Here is a 20,526-nt window from a genome sequence, read left to right on the forward strand (position 1 = left end):
ATATTCCCAATATTTATGCCACTCAGAAAAACATCACACATAAATGCAGGAAAATAAACCCATCATAAAGCTTCCAAGGGGGGGATTCTACACTATGTGAACACAATTTATGGAAGCATCATAACCTAGAAAACCATCTCTAGATTATTTAGTTGGAATTGCATCAATTTTAAAAGCAAAGCAATGCTTAAAAAACACCATTACATGGTTATTTATGAGTCGGGAGACCCACATGCAAAACCAAACTATATAGGGCCTAAGCAACAAGACATAGCCACACAAACACAATTAACATAATTGGGCTATAGCGTAAAATCCCAACACTCCGGAGGCTTAAACGCAAGTTGTCAATAAACCGAAATTAATCGGGCCGAATTACCGTTCAGGCCACGATCTTATTTGGGCTAGCAAGCACAGTGTAGCCCAAAATGCCTAATGGGTCGAATTTCCAAAAACTCTAAACCCATGAGGATTTCCAGGTTTATTATTTTTATTAATTTGTTTGGGCTGTCTCGTTACTATTGGGTTTTATTCGGTTGGGCGGAGGCAGACCGGCCTAGCCGGTTCGCCTAAATGACTGAGAAAGAGGAGGGGGAATTAGGGTTTCCCCTTTCCTATTCATTGTCCGCAACGGCGTCCACCACCCGGCACACTGGCCCTTGGGCACGGCGGCGGCGTTGGAGGCCGTCAACTGTCGACTTTGAAGCGATTTAGGGCGGCGCACGGCGAGGAGGTCATCGATGACCCATCCACTACCCCGATTGGCAGGACGGCGGTGACGACATCACTCCCGTGTGGCAATTTGGTGCGGCGGCGGCTCGGTGGCACACGATGGAGCTCCGTGTCGACCCGTGCATCCTCATGACGGCGGCGAGGCGAACTCAACGACGGCAACTGAGACCCCAACAACGGCAACCAAATTGCATCCGGCCATATCGTCTCGGCGGAGGTTAATCCGGTAGCAGATAACCGACGACCCATCATCCTCCTACCACGGCTCGACGGCAGCGTCGATGGGAGGTCAACGGCGGCGGCGCCTCGCTTCGGCATTAACTCCGGCAGTAACGGCGACATTGTCACACCCTAAAAATCCTAAATATATAAATTGTTGTTTAATTGGAATTATTAGAATTTATTTTAAAAGCCTAGAAGAGAAGATCTAGTTTTAATTAATAAATTCCAATATAAAATGGGGCCAGATAAAATTTCATTAAATACTTTGCTTAATTCTATAATTCCTAGATTTTTCTGGGATTTATTTGAGCTAAGGAAGTATTTTTAATAAATGGAATTGCATTTCATGAATAATTTAAATTGAAAAAGTTTGTTTAAAAGTCTTCTTTTAGCTTTGGGCCGAAAGTCGGCCCAAAACCCTCTCTCTCTCCTCCTCGGCCCAAGCCGGCCCAGTCAAGCCGAGCCGCCCGCGCGCGCTCGCTGCCACTGACAAGTGGGGCCCACCTGTCAGGCCTGTCGTCTACCTCTGGCCGGCCGCCGCCCGAACCCTAGCGCCGCGCCGCCGTCGTCTCTTTCCAAATTCGGCAGCCCCTTTCCTTTTCCGGTGAAATCAATAGAGGGGAAATGATCTTCGGGATCTCCTCTACCTTTTCTCTTTTGGAATCGTCGGCTAAAATCGTTTGGAAATCCGTGGATTCGATCTCGAATCGGATTCGTCTCTCTCCCCGAACCCTAGACCTTCCTTCGCCGTCGCCGGTCGCCGTTGGCCTTCGCCGCCGCCTCCTTGCCCCTATAAAAGGACCCCCAAGCCCGCCGTTACCTGCCGCCACCCTCGCCTTAGTCTCTCGTCGCCGGTAAAACCCTAGCACCGTGTAGCCTCGCGCCGCCGTCGTCGCCGCCGCTCCAGCCGTGCGCCGCCGTCGCTCCAGTCGTCGCCGTCGCTCGGGAAGGCCGCCGTCGTGGTCGCCGTCGCGTTGCCGTCCTCGTCCGCCCCTCCATCGTTGCTGTAGACCGCCGGAGCACCGCCGTCGTCGTCAAGCCGAAGGTTGCCGCCGCTTCTTCCTCGACGCCGTCGCCGTTCGTTGATCTTCTGCCGCCGTTTTGGTCACCGGTGAGTTCGCCGCGTCGTTCTCTACATGCTGGTGCCCTCCGTTCGCGTCGTCACGCCGTCGTTCGCCGGCGAGCTTGTGCGCCCGAGCCGCCGCCGGTGGTGACGTCACCGCTGACGTCATCGTTGCCGTCCGTCGTGGTCCGGCCGTGGACCGGTCGATCTCGGCCGTTCGTTTTGGTTAGGATCGATCTCGGCCGTTCGTTTCCGTGAGCCGCCGCCGTGCACCCGGTCCACCGCAAACCCTAGCCGCTGACGCAATAAACCCCTTTTTCCTTTTCAAAAATAATTCATTATTGCGTCATAATTCAATTAAAACCCATATAAGTGTTTTAATCCGATTTAATCTCTAAAAATTCATAACTAATTCATCTTAGCTCGGATTTAGTTGGTTCAAGTCTCTAATTTTTTCTAAAATTGAGATCTACATGTTAAAAATATCCACATGTACTGTTCATGCTTGTTTATGTGCTGTTTTGGTGTTTTTGCTCTTTTCTGTTTAGATTCCGACATTTCCGGAGAGTTTGTTTTCGCAGGAGAAGAATTTGAAGAGTTCCAAGGGCAGCAAGGCAAGTCACACAGATCCCAAACAACCCTTTGAACATGTTGATCCCGTTTAAAGCTATTGTTTCTATTCAACTATTGCATTTATTTTCGAATGTCATTGGGTGGAATTAACCTATTGTTTGGTATAGTCCTTTTGTTCTTGATTACTTTATTCCTTGATAACTTGGGTTATTATAACTTGACTAGTTGAGTTTTATATATTGGTTCAGCTAGATATTAGATATGATTGCTTAGCCATGCTTAGAAACATTAGCACACTATTGGGATAACTTATGACTCACTATTATTTAATGATGGCTTAATGATAGTTCGCGATGGTCAATCGTGATTGGTTAATTAATTACTTGCCAACTAAAACTTGATAATGGTGGGTTGTGAGTACATGGTTTTGAGAGTCGTGCTCATGACAATTAAGGACCGGTTCACGAGTTTCGGTTGTGAAACATTAATCGTGCCAACCACAAGCCAGCGTGGGCAACGGCTTTACCTTTTGTATAGCATGGTTCATTGCAGAGCACCAGACTGAGAAGTGGCGGAGATAAGCCCACGGGGGTCGCTGGGGAGTCCATGCCTTGTTTATAAGGGGGTGATTATGATCCAGGAAAGGTGCGCTGTGGTGGATTGTGTTGTGCGAGGGGTACTGTCACAGCTCCTTTCCGAGGTACCGTGGTGGTATTGAGGCACATGGTGACATGTTGTGGGGCTGTGTCTTGTGGGTACAGTGGTACACCTCTGGCTAGAGTAAAACTATTCGAATAGCCGTGCCCGCAGTTATGGGCGGGTCTAACAATGTCTTTCGTGATTAGTCTCACACTTCTCACCATAATAAAAGATGCTATAACTGGTAATAATTTGATTAGCTCCTAGTTTGGAATGGTATATTCCTGGTTTGGAGATAGAACTGTGCAGCCAGGATTGGTTTTACAGAATGATTGGGCCTATGCAACAGGGTATGTTGTATAGCGTTGGATTAATATTGTTTAAATTACTACTTAACTATTTTATTAAATTCTGAAATGTTTATTAAATGCTGTTTATGCAAATGAAACCCTACTATGCCATCATTTGTTATCCTGTGCACTTGCATATTTGCTGCGTGGCTTGCTGAGTATGTCATATACTCACCTTGCAATCATTCATCAGAGGAGGAGTTCTACAGTGATGCTGATGGTGTGGAGGATTAGGTGTAGCCCTGGTCAAGCTGCCTGTGGAGTGGAGTCGTCTGCGCCGTTTATCTTATTTTTCCGCTGCTTAGATCTTTATTGATTGAGAGGAACTATCTACCTCTGTAATGACATTTTATTCGCTTATTAATTAGAGTAATAATTGTACTCTATTATCAATTTGTTATTGTGTGCCTCGGCTGATTCCTGGACGAGGGTTCACACACATGTAAGCGTTTGGAATTTTGGATAGAAATTCCGGGCGTGACAGACATGGGTTTAGGGCTTTTTCTGAGACGGCGGTTTCCCACGACGGCATCGACGCAAGGCCGACGGCGTACCCAACAGCGACAGCGAATGATGGCCAACATGTCTCTAAGTCCGACTACACAGACTGAGAATATGTCACCGCGTTCCCGGCGTGGTGTCATCAGAGAAAGAGAGAAACAAAGTATCCCATCAATTCGGCCAATTCGGCCCAGCCGAATTAGGCACGTCTCCAGTCCAGGGTATCTCATCAATTTTAGTGATTTCTCTGACACGGTTTTCTCCAGTTTTCATCAAATAAAATAGATGCATATAGATCAAAAGCAGGAAATTAATCTACCACTAGATCAAGGGCGGGATCAAATCTACTGCAAGTAAAGCATCTATAATATGATAAAAACGAGAAAATATAATCAATCTATAAAAACATATATATATATAGATCGCATACCTTAATAGACACATGTCCGGATGTATCTATGAATTAGTAAATTAGTTTAGGAACTAATCTTACTAATTACCGTGATGAAGATCAGTGCATAATGCGTGATCTCCTAATTAGTCTGGTGTTGTTCCAGTGAGGCGACCTATGCGCGCGGCGAGCAGATGCACGACTAGGGTGCACGGATTGCTCCTGCATCTCTTCGCGAGCAAACATCCATCTGTATCTGTCGCGTGCTTGACCATCGCAGGCACCATGCGCATCTCAGACAGTACGTGCAAACAAATTAAACAACAAGAAAACGATCTCGTTAGTAAACCTACATGCATATATATCGACATACGCATGCATGCATGTTGCTTGCTCCTGTGCCCAATCCACACGAGCCATGCACGCATATGCCTGCTGCTGGTTCCAGCACGCATGGCCGAGGCGCCCATGCGCATTGCGAAGCCTGTTGCGCTGGGGCGCTCCCGCGCGTGCAGCACCTCGTGCGCCGTCGCGCGAGGCCACGCCAGCAGCCACCCGTCATGTGGATGCGAGGATCTGCCGAGCAGGATCACTGGTGGAGAAACCTAGTCCCGATTTATAACCCTCCTTTATTTCCGGTTTCCAAACCGGGAGTACCAATCCGGGACTAAAGTTCGCTATCTTTAGTCCCGGGTAAAATAACCCGGAGTAAAGATCGATCTTTAGTCCCGGTTGGTAACAAAGATGGCTCAGTCACGTGGCTGGCTGAGCCATCTTTAGTCCCGGTTGGTGTTACCAACCGGGACTAAAGATCGAGCAGACCTTTTTTTTTAATGGCCCTGTTGCTGCATGGTTTATATATATATATATATATATATATATATATATATATATATATATATATAAACCATGCATATATATGTTTCAATACATATATATGCATACATACATATATATATATATATATTATATTATATTATATTATATGTATATATGGTTCAGTACATATGTACATGCATAATATATATGTATTTATACATATATATGTTATGCAAATGCATATGTATATATATAGAAAATGTGTACACATGCATATAGAAACATATGTAGTCATGTATTAATTACAATCCATTATATGTCCTAACTAGCTACGATTTCGACGTAGTAGTAGTACTCGCTGCTAGCTCAGAAGCTAAGGACCGGTGAATTGTGTTTCCGTCGTAGTAGAATTCACCTTTGGGATCAAGGATTTCTTCGTTGATGAATCCCATGAGTTGTTCTTGAACCGCCACGATAAATTCCTTGTGTGTGGTCAGGTTATCCCTCATGCGAATAAACTATATGAATATATGAAATTGATTAGTAATTAAACAAGAAATCGTTACGTAATGAAAATTTGAATTTATTTGTACGTACATCGAGCTCTCTTGTGGTGATGATTTGGTCTGCAAGGCAGTGGCAATACTCGCACACGTAGTAGCCGCACAAGTTAGTTCCCTGCTTTTGCTTTGCGCTCTACAAATAAATGACAAATTAACGGCGTGAGATCTAATTAATATACACTTGTATGTATTAATTTGAATCGGAGAAATATAAATATAGAGCATGTGTACTCACAGGAAATTTGAACCTCCGCCTAAGTCTTTCTCTCCAGTTGCCGCGGACCAAATGACGGAACCGATACCAAGCCCTACATGGAGTGTAAAGATATGATTCGTAGTAGAAATAATTAACATAACAAGAATTTCTTAATTAACAGAGGAACTTATACCAATACCTGTCTATAAGTTCGAAAACCTTGTCAAACGTAGACTCTTTTTTATCCATTGAGTCATATACGTTGACGATGCAGGCCGACAGGTCGAAGAGTAAAAGCACCCAGTGGAATCTGCAATGTGCGTGGGATGCATTACATATGAAACACCTAGCAAGTTCGTACAGGAATGAAATTTATTATGTAGGAAGACAGTAAAATTAAACTAACTCTGTGTTGTACGGCAACAGTATGAACGTCATGTAATGCTGCGCCTTCAGGAGATGGACGAGATTGTCCTCTGTTTCTTGTGGATATTGGTCGAGCATTGCGACGTTTACTCTCCGAGGGTCGATGAATCCAGTATCGAAAACCCTCCGCCGTCGGGCCCTTTGAATCTCCATTCTACAACGATAAAAGGGAGTATTTTATTTTATATAGTTTACTTATATACAAGGACCTAATTTATTAAAGGAGACATAGTAATTAAGAAATATAACTGAACGATATACTTACAAAATCCAGCAACTCATAATAGAGACGTCGCGGGCATCCAGCTGGTATACTTCGTAGATTCCCTTGAAATTGATCCAGAGAATATCATCTCCTTGCAAGAAGTCCGGGTCCCTGATCCTCGCTCCGATCATCTCTCTACCGGTGGCGCTCATCTCCATGTACAGCTGATGGAACTTGTACATTTGTGTGGGTAGGGACTGCACCAGCTCGGGCTTGACAAGCGGTTTACCGAGTTCGTACATGTATTTCAATTCCGCCTTTTCTATTGGTTCAACTCCTAGCAATTGATCCGTAGTTAGACCGGTGTCAATAATAAATTCTTCTATCGTCATGTCTTCCCCGGTCACCAACGGCTCGATCTCCTGGTTTGGTTGCTCTCCAAGCTGAGGACTGGTTTGGACTTTACAGAAGATGCTTTCTTCAGCATTCGCTCATAGTCCGATAGCTTGATGGCCTCCTTGACAGGTGCAGACATACCCCTGAAGAAGTTCCTGACACTGGGGTCTATAGGAATCTTCTTTTCTGGACTTCGAGGCTTGAATTGTCTCTTGACTTCTGATGCAAAGCTCCTCTTGCGTGCAATCGTACCCCGGGTCCTTGTTCTTGGCGGTGTCAACATTCGCCGTCTTCGTTGCCCTTGTGTGGGCAGGCGGTGGAGCTAGGGGGGCCCTTGACTTTGAAGGTGCCGGAAGAGGAGCTTGCGGAGGAGTAGGTGTAGGAGCCCGAGGAGGAGTCGATGCAGGATCCTAAGGAGGAGTCGGTGCTAGAGCCTGAGGTGGAGACGGTGCTGGTGGAGCATGAGGAGGAGACGGTGCAGGATCCTGAGGAGGAGATGGCGGAGCCGGAGGAGATGGTGCACGAGACGCCGCTTGTCGCCCTGGGAGGATGATGTACCGCCTGCGCCATAGAATAATGGCATGGCTTGTGTCTCATAGATGCATCTCACCGTCTCCTCCAGGGTAATCCAGCTCGAGGTCCTCGTACGCGCCTTCGACCAACTCAACTTCGACCTTCGAGTATCCTGCTGGAATCGGCCTGTAGTGGTAAGTACCTGAAGGGTCCGTTGGGATGGCCATGCCCGACGCCACCTTCATGTTGTGAGAGATTATTTATTAGTAATCAACATATATAAGCAGCAACTAGCGGAATGGCTAAATCTAAAATATATAAACTACGAACTTACCTTTATTGATAAGTTCTTGTAAGGAATATGCAGCTCACATGGTGTCCGCTGAGTGATGTCATCAACGGGACAGGTCGATTCGTCCTGTGTTTGCATGGCGTCCATGCTCTGTGATCCTACCTGCCCCGTTGAGGCGCAGCTGCTATGGTTTCCTGACGGGCTTACCATTGCAGGAGGAATGGTCGGCTGGGGATCATGGGACCGATGTGCGGCCATGCGTTCATCAACCTTCCTTGCCACCTCCTCTTGCATTCTGAGTTCGTAGCTCGATACCCGGAACTCTAGATCTGCAATCTTCGCCTCGGTATCTCTCTTGCTCCTCATCCGACTCCTGTACGTGTGGATGTCCTCCTTGAAACCAATCTTCCAAGGAATCACCCCTTTCCCTCGTGTTCGTCCTGGATGCTCTGGAGTCTGCAGGGTGAGTGTCAGCTCGTCCCTATCTCTGTTCGGTCGGAACGTGCCCTGAGAGGAGGCTTCCACTGCATCTGTTAGTCGTCGCACAGCCTCTCGTATCTGATCGCCAAAGACCAGTGAGCCATCAACTGGTTTGAGCGTTCCACCGTGAGCATAGTACCAGAACTTCGATCGTTCCGGCCAATTGGCGGTTGCCGGTTCGATACCCCGCTCAATAAAGCTAGCCTCCATCTCCTCCCACTTCGGCATCGCGACGCTATAGCCTCCTGACCCCAAGTGGTGATAGTACTTCTTCTTGGCGGCATTTTCTTTGTTTCTTTCCATCATCGCCTACCCTTGTTTACCTGTCTTATATGCAACGAACTCGTCCCAGTGATCCCTTAGCTTTGGGAATGTGTCGAAGTTCGGTGTCTGCCCCTTCGGGATATACTTCTGGTACAGATCTCTCTTGAAGCTCTGAAACTGTTCTGCCATTTTCTTCAGAGTCCACCTTTTCACTTTGTCCTCTGTACCAGCAGGAAGGGTGAATGTCTTGAGCATTGTGGTCCACAACATCTCTTTCTCCGAATCTGGGACAAAGCTCTCATGATCTCCGCGTGCCCTTGTTGTTCGCCAGTACACCGTACTGACAGGCACGTTATCCTGCACAACCCAACCGCTGTGATGTACATAGTTCTTGGCGGCTTCGGCCGGGGCACTAGGACGTCCATCTTCTTCCACTTCCATTATGATGTGCCGACCCTCAAGCTTCTTCGCTGCACCTCGTTGCCCGTGTGCCCTCTTCTGTCCAACGGAGGGTTGACTACCACTAGCCTCCTCCTCCTGGTTCCCCTCCACATCCCTTTCCACGTGCCCCTGCTGGTTCCCCTCCGCATCCCTCTCCACGTTCCCTTCCTTGTTCAAGTACTGGTTTGGATCCTCGTTCCCCTCTTCTTCATTCCAGTACTGGCTGCTTCCCTCCGCGATTGTATCGTACAATATCTGTTCCTCATCGCGGTCAGCCATCTGTTGATACAAGAAACATCTGCTAAGTTACGAGACATTTATGTTTTAACAATCTAAGTCATGTATGCTAAGTGTAAATGTCGTACATTAGAACCCTACACAACCTTACGTGCTAAGTCTAATTACAAATCGTGATATAAGCTAAGTCTAGGTGACGTATATTATACAACCATAGCTAGTAAATAATTATATACTAAGTCTAATTACAAATAAAATAATCTTATATTAAAACTCAAATAATATTACATGCTAAGACTAAAATAGTCATGTATGCTAAGTGTTTCGTGCGTATATGCTAAGTCTAATTAAGACTACAATAGTCAATTGCTAGGAGTCGCACCAATTCCGTAGTCAATAATTACATACTAAGTCTAATTACAAATAAAGTAATCTTATATTAAAACTCAAATAATATTACATGCTAAGACTGAAAGAGTCATGTATGCTAAGTGTAACTGTCGTATATGCTAAGTCTAATTAAGACTAAAATTGTCAATTGCTAGGAGTCGCACCAATTCCGTAGTTAATAATTATATAGTAAGTCTAATTATAAATAAAATAATCTTATATTAAAACTCAAATAATATTACATGCTAAGACTAAAATAGTCATGTATGCTAAGTGTTTCGTGCGTATATGCTAAGTCTAATTAAGACTACAATAGTCAATTGCTAGGAGTCGCACCAATTCCGTAGTCAATAATTACATACTAAGTCTAATTTGCAATAAAATAATCTTATATTAAAACTCAAATAATATTAGAACACTACACAATCTTATATGCTAAGTCTAATTACAAGTCTAATATTCTTAATTGCATTACAAATATAACAATCATTTATATTATTACGTCACTTGCCTGCACGAATTCCTTCTAGGGCTAGCTCTTCCACTCCGGCTTGAGGGACGACTCCGACAACACGTCTTTTCTGCAAGATACAAAAAATATGTATTAGGATAAATGCGAAGTAACATATATATATATATTGCATTTCACGTTCACGTTCGTTCACGTTCGTTCGCTCGTTCACGTTCCCTAGCTCGTTCACGTTCGTTCGCTCGTTCTCATTCACGTTCGTTCTCGTTCACGTTAATTCGTTCGATCGTTCTCGTTCTCGCTCTCGTTCCTTCGATCGTTCTCATTCTCGTTCACGTTCTCGCGGCAACGTACGTTGACGTGTTCGTTCTCGTTCACGTGTTCGTTAACGGCGGTGTGGCGGCATCGGGCCGGCGCTTGGCGCGGCAGCGTGGCGGCGGCGGCGGCGGCGTGGCGACGGCGGCGGCGGCGGCGTTGCGTGGCGGCGAAGGCGGCGGCTTGGCGTGGCGGCGGCGGCGTGGTGTGCCGGCGGCGGCGTGGCGCGGCGTCGTCGTGGCGCGGCGTCTCGTGGCGGGCGGCGCGACGGAGAGAGAGATCGAGATCGGAGATCGATGAAGGGAGAGACGGCGGCGGCTCTCACCCCAGAGATGCGGTGGCGGCGGAAGAGGCGGAGGCGGCGGCGAGGACGACGAGCTCGAGACGACGGCGAGATACGGCGGCGTCGGCGCGGGGATTTGCCCTAGACAGTGGCAGCGAAGGAGAGAGGCCGAGAGAGATCGATCGGCCGAAAACGTTAAGTGTTGGTGGAGAAGACGAGGGCGCACGGGGAAAATATATACCCCCGGATCTTTACTCCCGGTTGGATCTTTACTCCCGGTTGTTCTCATCAACCGGGAGTAAAGATCTTTTCCCGCTATTTCCAAATTCTTTTTAAACCAGGTTAGGTTAAGAACTGGGACTAAAGATTATAGCACTGCATATTATTTTCGCTTACATATGTGTTTCTAAAATAGAAGTTAATGCATTAACATTATTTAAAGTACAAAGATTAATGACAATTACTTCGAAAAATTATTTTTGTCTGTAATAAATTAAGTGGATAAATCGTAATAAGCAAATGTATGACTTAAAATTAATAAAAATTCCAATAATCATATATACTTAGCATATGAATGATATTATTAAATTGGTAAAAACTCTAATTAAGATATGTATGTACAAACTGCATGATTTAAAATTAATAAAAATTGTAATCATTATATATACTTAGCGTAGGAATTATATTAAATTAAATGTTAAAAACTCTAATTAACATATGTAAATGCCACATGCATGATTTAAACCTTTTAAAAATTCGAATAGTCATATATAAGTAGCATATGAAAGATAGTAAATTAAATTGTGAAAAACTCTAATTAACATCTGTAAATGCCACATGAATGATTTAATACTTTTAAAAATTCTCTAGTCAATTATAATTAGCATATGAATGATAGTCAATTAAATGTAGCATATGAATGATAGTAAATTATGCCATACATCAATTGATTTATATGGATAATCAATACATCCAAAATAGTTTACATCGTGTACACAATAAATATGGCATTACATCGGCGGTGACGGTTGACCGCACGTACTTTCTCCTCACTATTGTTCCCTCCTTGTGATCGCTGCGTGAGTAAGGGGTGTCTTCATTTGATAGGAGGATGCTAGGGTCAATCATCACCATGAAAGGGGGTTGCCTATCCAACTGATCGTAATCCTCGTCAGTCTTGTCCTCAACTCCGACGATTTTTCTTTTGCCTGAGAGAACTACTTGACGCTTAGGCTCGTCAGGCCCTTTGCCCTTCTTTCCTTTGCTAGACATGTCCTTCACGAAAAAGACTAAAATAGTCATGTATGCTAAGTGTTTCGTGCGTATATGCTAAGTCTAATTAAGACTACAATAGTCAATTGCTAGGAGTCGCACCAATTCCGTAGTCAATAATTACATACTAAGTCTAATTTGCAATAAAATAATCTTATATTAAAACTCAAATAATATTAGAACACTACACAATCTTATATGCTAAGTCTAATTACAAGTCTAATATTCTTAATTGCATTACAAATATAACAATCATTTATATTATTACGTCACTTGCCTGCACGAATTACTTCTAGGGCTAGCTCTTCCACTCCGGCTTGAGGGACGACTCCGACAACACGTCTTTTCTGCAAGATACAAAAAATATGTATTAGGATAAATGCGAAGTAACATAAATATATTGCATTTCACGTTCACGTTCGTTCACGTTCGTTTGCTCGTCCACGTTCCCTAGCTCGTTCATGTTCGTTCGCTCGTTCTCATTCACGTTCGTTCTCGTTCACGTTCGTTGTCGTTCTCGTTCACGTTAATTCGTTCGATCATTCTCGTTCTCGCTCTCGTTCGTTCGATCGTTCTCGTTCTCGTTCACGTTCTCGCGGCAACGTACGTTGACGTGTTTGTTCTCGCTCTCGTTCGTTCGATCGTTCTCGTTCTCGTTCACGTTCTCGCGGCAACGTACGTTGACGTGTTCGTTCTCGTTCACGTGTTCGTTAACAGCGGTGTGGCGGCATCGGGCCAGCGCTTGGCGCGGTGGCGGCGGCGTGGCGACGGCGGCGGCGGCGTGGCGTTGCATGCGGTGGCGGCGTTGCGCGGCGGCGAAGGTGGCGGCGTGGCATGGCGGCGGCGGCGTTGCGCGCGCGGCGGTGAAGGCGGCGGCGTGGTGTGCCGGCGGCGGCATGGCGCAGCGTCGTTGTGGCGCGGCGTCTCGTGGCGGGCGTCCTGACGGAGAGAGAGATCGAGATCGGAGATCGATGAAGGGAGAGGCGGCGGCGGCTCTCACCCCAGAGATGCGGTGGCGGCGGAGGCGGCGGTGAGGACGACGAGCTCGAGACGATGGCGAGATACGGCGGCGTCGGCGCGGGGATTTGCCCTAGGCAGTGGCGGCGAAGGAGAGAGGCCGAGAAAGATCGATCGGCCGAAAACGTTAAGTGTTGGTGGAGAAAACAAGGGCGCACCGGGAAAATATATACCCCCGGATCTTTACTCCCGGTTGTTCCCATCAACCGGGAGTAAAGATATTTTCCCGCTATTTCCAAATTCTTTTTAAACCCGGTTAGGGTTAAGAACCGGGACTAAAGATTATAGCACTGCATATTATTTTCGCTTATATATGTGTTTCGTTAATGCATTAACATTATTAAAGGTACAAAGATTAATGACAATTACTTCGAAAAATTATTTTTGTCTGTAATAAATTAAGTGGATAAATCGTAATAAGCAAATATATGACTTAAAATTAATAAAAATTCCAATAATCATCTATACTTAGCATATGAATGATGTTATTAAATTGGTAAAAACTCTAATTAAGATATGTATGTACATACTGCAAGATTTAAAATTAATAAAAATTGTAATCATCATATATACTTAGTGTAGGAATTATATTAAATTAAATGTTAAAAACTCTAATTAACATATGTAAATGCCACATGCATGATTTAAACCTTTTAAAAATTCGAATAGTCATATATAAGTAGCATATGAAAGATAGTAAATTAAATTGTGAAAAACTCTAATTAACATCTGTAAATGCCACATGAATGATTTAATACTTTTAAAAATTCTCTAGTCAATTATAATTAGCATATGAATGATAGTCAATTAAATGTAGCATATGAATGATAGTAAATTATGCCATACATCAATTGATTTATATGGATAATCAATACATCCAAAATAGTTTACATCGTGTACACAATAATTACGTCATTACATCGGCGGTGACGGTTGACCGCACGTACTTTCTCCTCACTATTGTTCCCTCCTTGTGATCGCTGCGTGAGTAAGGGGTGTCTTCGTTTGATAGGAGGATGCTAGGGTCAATCGTCACCGTGAAAGGGGGTTGCCTATCCAACTGATTGTAATCCTCGTCAGTCTTGTCCTCAACTCCGACGATTTTTCTTTTGCCTGGGAGAACCACTTGACGCTTAGGCTCGTCAGGCCCTCTGCCCTTCTTTCCTTTGCTAGACATGTCCTTCACGAAAAATACTTGCGTTACATTATTGGCAAGGACAAAAGGTTCGTCCGAGTATCCAACCTTGTTAAGGTCAACAGTTGTCATACCACTGTCATCAATCATTACGCCTCCACCAGTCAACCTAACCCATTGGCACCGGAACAGAGGAACCTTGAGAGGACCATAGTCAAGTTCCCATATATCCTCGATGGCACTGTAATACGTGGCAGTTGTTCCATCGTGTCCCATGGCATCGACACAAACAGCGCTGTTTTGGTTCGTGCTCTTCATGTCTTGGGCTCTCATGTAGAATGTGTACCCATTGATCTCATATCCCTGGAATGTCGCGATCGACCCAGACGGTCCCCTCGCCAGGAAGGCAAGTTGTTGGTTGATCGACTCGTTACCCATGAGATGTTGTCGTAGCCACGTGGGGAAAGTATCAATGTGATGTCGTGTAATCCATGCATCGGACTTACCGATGTTCCTGGCGCGAACTAGAGCCAAGTGCTCCTCGATGTAAGGAGCTACCAATGAAGAGTGTTGCAGAACAGTGAAATGGGCTTTACGGAATAAATTGTTATCTACCGTCATTATTGCTTTCCTTCCGAGAGTTCCCTTTTCCCGTAGTCTCCCTTCATGGCGTGATTCAGGTACCCCGATTGGGCGAAGGTCTTCGATAAATTCTACGCAAAATTCGATGACCTCATCTGTTCCATAACCCTTGGCGATGCTTGCCTCTGGACGAGCACGGTTACGAACATACTTCTTCAGAACGCCCATGTACCTCTCGAAAGGAAACATGTTGTGTAGGTATACAGGCCCGAGAATACGGATCTCTTTCACAAGGTGACAAAGCAGATGCGTCATTATATTGAAAAATGAAGGTAGAAATATCAACTCAAAACTGACGAGACATTGCACCACTTCATTCTGAAGGGCTTCTAATCTATCCGGATCGATGACCTTCTGCGAAATTGCGTTCATGAATGCACATAGCTTTGTTATGGTTCCGGGTGAAGGTCGCCGCGTTGTTCCATATGCTTCAGATCATTACGTGCTTCCAGTGTATCTTTCAACTTTCCGTATACACCTAGGAAGCCAAGAAGGTTTACGCAAAGGTTCTTAGTGAGGTGCATCACGTCGATTGCGTGGCGTACGTCCAAGAATTCCCAATATGGTAACTCCCAAAATATAGAGTTCTTTTTCCACATCGCCGCGTGACCATCTTCGCTCTCTATAGGCTGGCTTCCAGGCCCCTTTCCGAACACTACTTTAAGATCTTTAACCATAGCAAACACTGTTTTCCCGCTGTGATGTTTAGGCTTCGTACGGTGGCTGTTTTCCCGCTGCGATGTTTAGGCTTCGTACGGTGGTCGGCCTTATGTTGGAAGTGCTTGCCTTTCTTCCGTACCGAGTGGTTTGCTGCAAGGAATCGACGATGACCCATGTATACAACCTTCCTACAGTGCTTAAGATACATACTTTCTGTTTCATCCATACAGTGAGTGCAAGCCTTGTACCCCTTGTTGGACTGTCCGGATAGGTTGCTAAGGGCAGGCCAATCGTTGATGGTTACGAACAGCAGCGCTCGTAGGTTAAACTCCACCTGTTTGTCCTCGTCCCACACGGGGACACCTTCCTTCTTCCACAACTGTTTAAGATCTTTAATCAGTGGTCTTAGGTACACATCGATGTCGTTACCAAATTGCTTGGGGCCTTGAATAATAATCGGCATCATTATGTACTTCCTCTTCATGCATAGCCAGGGGGGGAGGTTGTAGATACACATCGTAACGGGCCAAGTGCTATGGCCGCTGCTCATCTCTCCAAAAGGATTCATGCCATCCGTACTCAAACCAAACCGTATGTTTCGTGCGTCCTTTCCAAATTCTTTAATTTTTCTGTCGATGTTTCGCCACTGCGAACCATCGGCGGGGTGTCTCAGCATCCCGTCCTGTTGACGCTCTTCAGCGTGCCATCACAACATTCTAGCATTCCCCTTGTTCCTGAACAAACGCCTTAGCCGTGGTATTATAGGGAAATACCACATCACCTTAGCAGGAATTCTCTTCTTTTTTAGCTGCCCGTCAACTTCTCCTGGATCGTCTCGTCTAATCTTGTATCGTAGTGCTTTGCAAACACGGTATGCTTCTAGGTTTTCATACTCCTCACCGCGATATAGGATACAATCGTTCGGACATGCGTGAATCTTATGAACTTCCAGTCCTAACGGACAGACTATCTTCTTAGCCTCGTACGTTGTCTCGGGCAATTTGTTTCCCCCCGGAAGAATGTTCTTGACGAGTTTCAATAAATCGCTAAATGCTTTGTCACTAACCCCATTTTTTGCCTTCCATTGCAAGAACTCCAGAGTGGTATCCAACGTTTTGTGCCCCTGCTCGCAACCTGGGTACAACGAAGTTCTGTGGTCCTCCACCATCTTGTCCAATTTATGGGCCTCCTTTTCACTTTCGCAGTCCTCCCTGGCATCCTGCAACATCTCACCAAGATCATCCGCAACGTCGTTACCATCAGCAGCTATTTCCTCCTCGCCCGTTTGATTTTCTTCAAATCCAACATACTGAGTAAAGTCCGGAATATTGTCGTCTTCCACTTCATCTTCTTCCATTTCAACACCTTGCTCTCCGTGGGATGTCCAACAATTATAGCTTGGCATGAACCCCGACTCAAACAAGTGGAAATGAATAGTCCTAGATGCAGAATACTCCTTCTGATTCTTACAATTATTGCATGGACAACAAATAAAACCCCTTTGCCTGTTAGCTTCGGCCACTCTCAAAAAATAGTGCACGCCGTCAATAAACTCTTTGGACCACCGGTCAGCGTACATCCATTGCCGATCCATCTACATGAGTCAAAAAAAACCGTACATAAATAATTATTCTTACAATAATGACAGTCATACAATAATTATAAGATATCTTTATTCATACAAAAATCATAAAATATTACACCAAATAATTCTTAAAAACTATTTGTAAAGTTTTAAACTAATTTTAATGTGTTTTACTTCTTTTAATTTTCATTTTAGTTTGTTTTCTATTATTTAAGATTAACTTTCACTAGAGTTTTCCTTCTCAACTATTTTATAAAACCTTGTTTAGCAAATGAACTAAATTTCTATATATTCTTTCTTCCCCACACACATTTTCGCTCTCATCAACTTACAACTAAATTTTGGAGACAAAAAAAAGTGTGCAAAATATAGGTGCAAATGTAGTATGAAAAAACAAAACATTGGAGGATGAAGTTGCAAACCTTTTAGGCACCTCCGATTTGTATGTAATCACCAAAATAAATTCAATAGAAATTTTGGCATGACCTCCCCTCTTTTTTGAAGAAATTTTAAAGCTTGCTCGGGCAGCTGGAGGAGGAAGAAGACATATATATAGGGGTGGGACTTTAGTCCCGGTTGGTAGCACCAACCGGGGCTAAAGATCACCAGGATCTTTAGCCCCGGTTGGTAATACCAACCGGGACTAAAGTTACGATCTTTAGTCCCGGTTAATACCAACCGGGACTAAAGTTACCAACCGGGAATAAAGATCCCGGGGGAGCCTGACATGCCCTGACAGCATTCGAACCGGGACTAAAGATGATCTTTAGTCCCTGTTGGTGTTACCTACCTGGACTAAAGATCAAATATGCCCGTTACCCTTTTGAACCGGGACTAAAGATCATCTTTAGCCCCGGTTTTTATTGCATCCGGGACTATTGTGGAAATCGGCCGACCGACGAAAGATGGTTTCTCCACCAGTGTCAATCAGTTAAATTTGATGTTACTGGATTTATCATTTAAAAACTATCATAATATGCAAATATTTTTATTTAAAACATGTTACTTTCATAGATATTGTTGGACAAAGTTGCATCTCAGATACTATATCAATGTCCAAAAATATTTATATTTTGGGACTGGGGAGTACTTACTAGCGTTTGTACGGGATTCTTCATCAGATAATTAATTAACGACATACAACGAGATGATTGGTATCAACAGTAGCTCGCTGCAAACGTGGGAGCCGGGCGAGCCGCGGGAAATATCACAAACTAGCTGCACACGCGAATCAGAGCAACGGGCAGGACAGCCGCGGCGATGGCACGGCGCACAGCCGCTCAGCCTTGGGCGCGGTGAGCCCGAACACGTCGTCCATGTCGAGCTCGAGCGGCTCCGTCCCAGCTGGCAGCGACCAGTCGAAGCAGTGCAGGAGCTCCGCGAGGCCGAGCTCCACGGCGAACATCCCCAGCTGCATCCCCGGGCACGACCGCCGCCCGGACCCGAACGGCAGGTACTGGAAGTCCCCACCCTTGAACTCCACGCGCGCGCTCTCGTCGGCGAACCGCGACGGCCGGAACGCCGCCGCGTCGGTCCCCCACAGCGCCTCGTCGCGGCACATGGCCTAGTTGTTGATCCAGATGCGCGACCCGCGAGGGACAGTGTAGCCCCCGATGGCGCAGTCGTGGAGGCTCTCGCGGAGGAGGAGCGGCAGCGGCGGGTGGAGACGGAGCACCTCCTTGGTGACGCACCTGAGGTGGGGGAGGTTGTCGAGGTCGTCCTGGTTGACCCTGCGGCGGAGGCCAACCACGCCGGCTAGCTCGTCCTGCGCGCGCTTCAGTTCGTCTGGGTTGCGCAGGAGCTCCGACAGCGCCCACTCCACCGTGGACGCCACTGTCTTCGTGCCGCCGAACATGATGTCCTACACGGATCCATGGAAGCTTGGATTAGCTGCCGTGGAGAGTTGTGAAAAGATGGCAGAAGCTAATTACACGTTACGTGCCATGATTAGCCCCTTGATGTTGTCTCTGGTCAGGTGGAGGTCACCGAGTTCGACGCCGTCGGCTCTCTTGTGTCGTCCGCCGGGAGCGTCGACGAGGTACGCGATCATGTCGTCCACCATGTCGGACGCCGACACGTCGCCGTTCCTCAACTTGGCCAGGTGCTCGTCGATGATCCGGTCGATGAAAACGTCCAGCGCGTGCCTCGCCGCCGCCATCCTCTTACCGATGCCGTTGAGATCGAGCCACCCGAGGCAAGGGATGTAGTCTCCCATGTTGAACGCCATGAAGATCTCCGAGAGCTCGAGGATGATGTCGACGAACACCTTCTCGTCCTCCCGGCTCTGTGCACCGAACGCCGCCCGGAAGGTCACGTTGGTGGCGAACTTGAATACCAGATCACCGACACTGCCCGCGACTCGGCGCAGCTCGGCAACGGACCTGACGAGGGCGTCCACCTCGCCGCGCACGACGCGCCACGAGACGTCGCGCCGGGGGCTGAAGAGCTTGAGCACGCAGAGCTTGCGCATCTGGCGCCAGAACGGGCCGTAGTGCGCGAACGCCATGTCGGCCAGGTCGTAGGAGACGTACACCATGGCGGCCGTGACCGGACAGTGCGAGAAGACGCTGTCGTTCTCGTGTATGATCTCCCTCACCGTCTCCGGCGATGACACCACGAACACGTTCGGCTGGCCAACGCGGAGGTGGAAGAAGCCGCCGTGGATCTTGGAGAGCTTGGCGAGGCCGCGGTGGGTGAACTGATGCACGGACAGCAGGTTGCCGAGGACGGGCAAGCCGGGAGGCCCGGGCGGGAGGAGGATGGCTGTTCGACGGAGTCGGCTGGCGTACCAGAGGAAGAAGGCGATGCTGATCAATGAAGCGGTGACGAAGTAGGCATCTTGACTGTAGTACTCCATAGAGTGATCACTTCACTAAGGATTACTACACACTAACAAGTTCAATAGCGTGTTTATATAATGTTCGCGAGTTCCATATATTATATATAGCTGCTCAATTATGTTGTTTCTATTGTAAAACTACAAAAATAATATACTAAGACATCACGTGTATGAGGTAGGTGACATATCCAATGGAGCATGCACGATTATATATTTCTATATGGTTGGAAACTTTCCTCGAAGCTTTCATCACAACTTTAGGAGAAATAAAAACTATCAAATTCTCGCGTTAATCAGAAGGGGATTACTTGTGACTGAATTTGTCACCTTCAACTTCTACGCCAGTTTTCATGAAAAAAGGCATCCCTTCATCATCCCCATTTATGGTGAAACTCGAACTCTAGCAGAGAACCTGTGGTTTAGGGGGTAGGTCCCTAGCTCCTGTTTGGAACTCCTGTACTCAGCACAACACAAGTGTAAATTATCTGCCCGTATCATTTTTTCATGTTGGGCTTACTTCGTGCTTGAATGGCCCGTAGGCCGTAACTCTAAATTTCCATCCATTTTTGACCCTATGGCCTATCCATCGTAAAGTAATTGTGACTTCACCAGGCCA

At 46.1% G+C, this 20,526-nt stretch overlaps 1 protein-coding gene across 1 annotated transcript; it reads right to left on the reverse strand.

Moving 5' to 3' along the window:
* Positions 1-18,158: 18,158 nt before the first annotated feature.
* LOC9266682 (cytochrome P450 84A1) lies at positions 18,159-19,984 on the reverse strand. The gene is given in 2 exon segments (XM_015787139.3): positions 18,159-18,932; positions 19,014-19,984. Coding segments are annotated over 2 exon segments (1,545 nt in total). The 5' UTR covers positions 19,929-19,984; the 3' UTR covers positions 18,159-18,302.
* Between the last annotated feature and the right edge of the window lie 542 nt (positions 19,985-20,526).

The sequence above is a fragment of the Oryza sativa genome, chromosome 6 (assembly GCF_034140825.1).
Source record: "Oryza sativa Japonica Group chromosome 6, ASM3414082v1".
Taxonomy (NCBI): domain Eukaryota; kingdom Viridiplantae; phylum Streptophyta; class Magnoliopsida; order Poales; family Poaceae; genus Oryza; species Oryza sativa.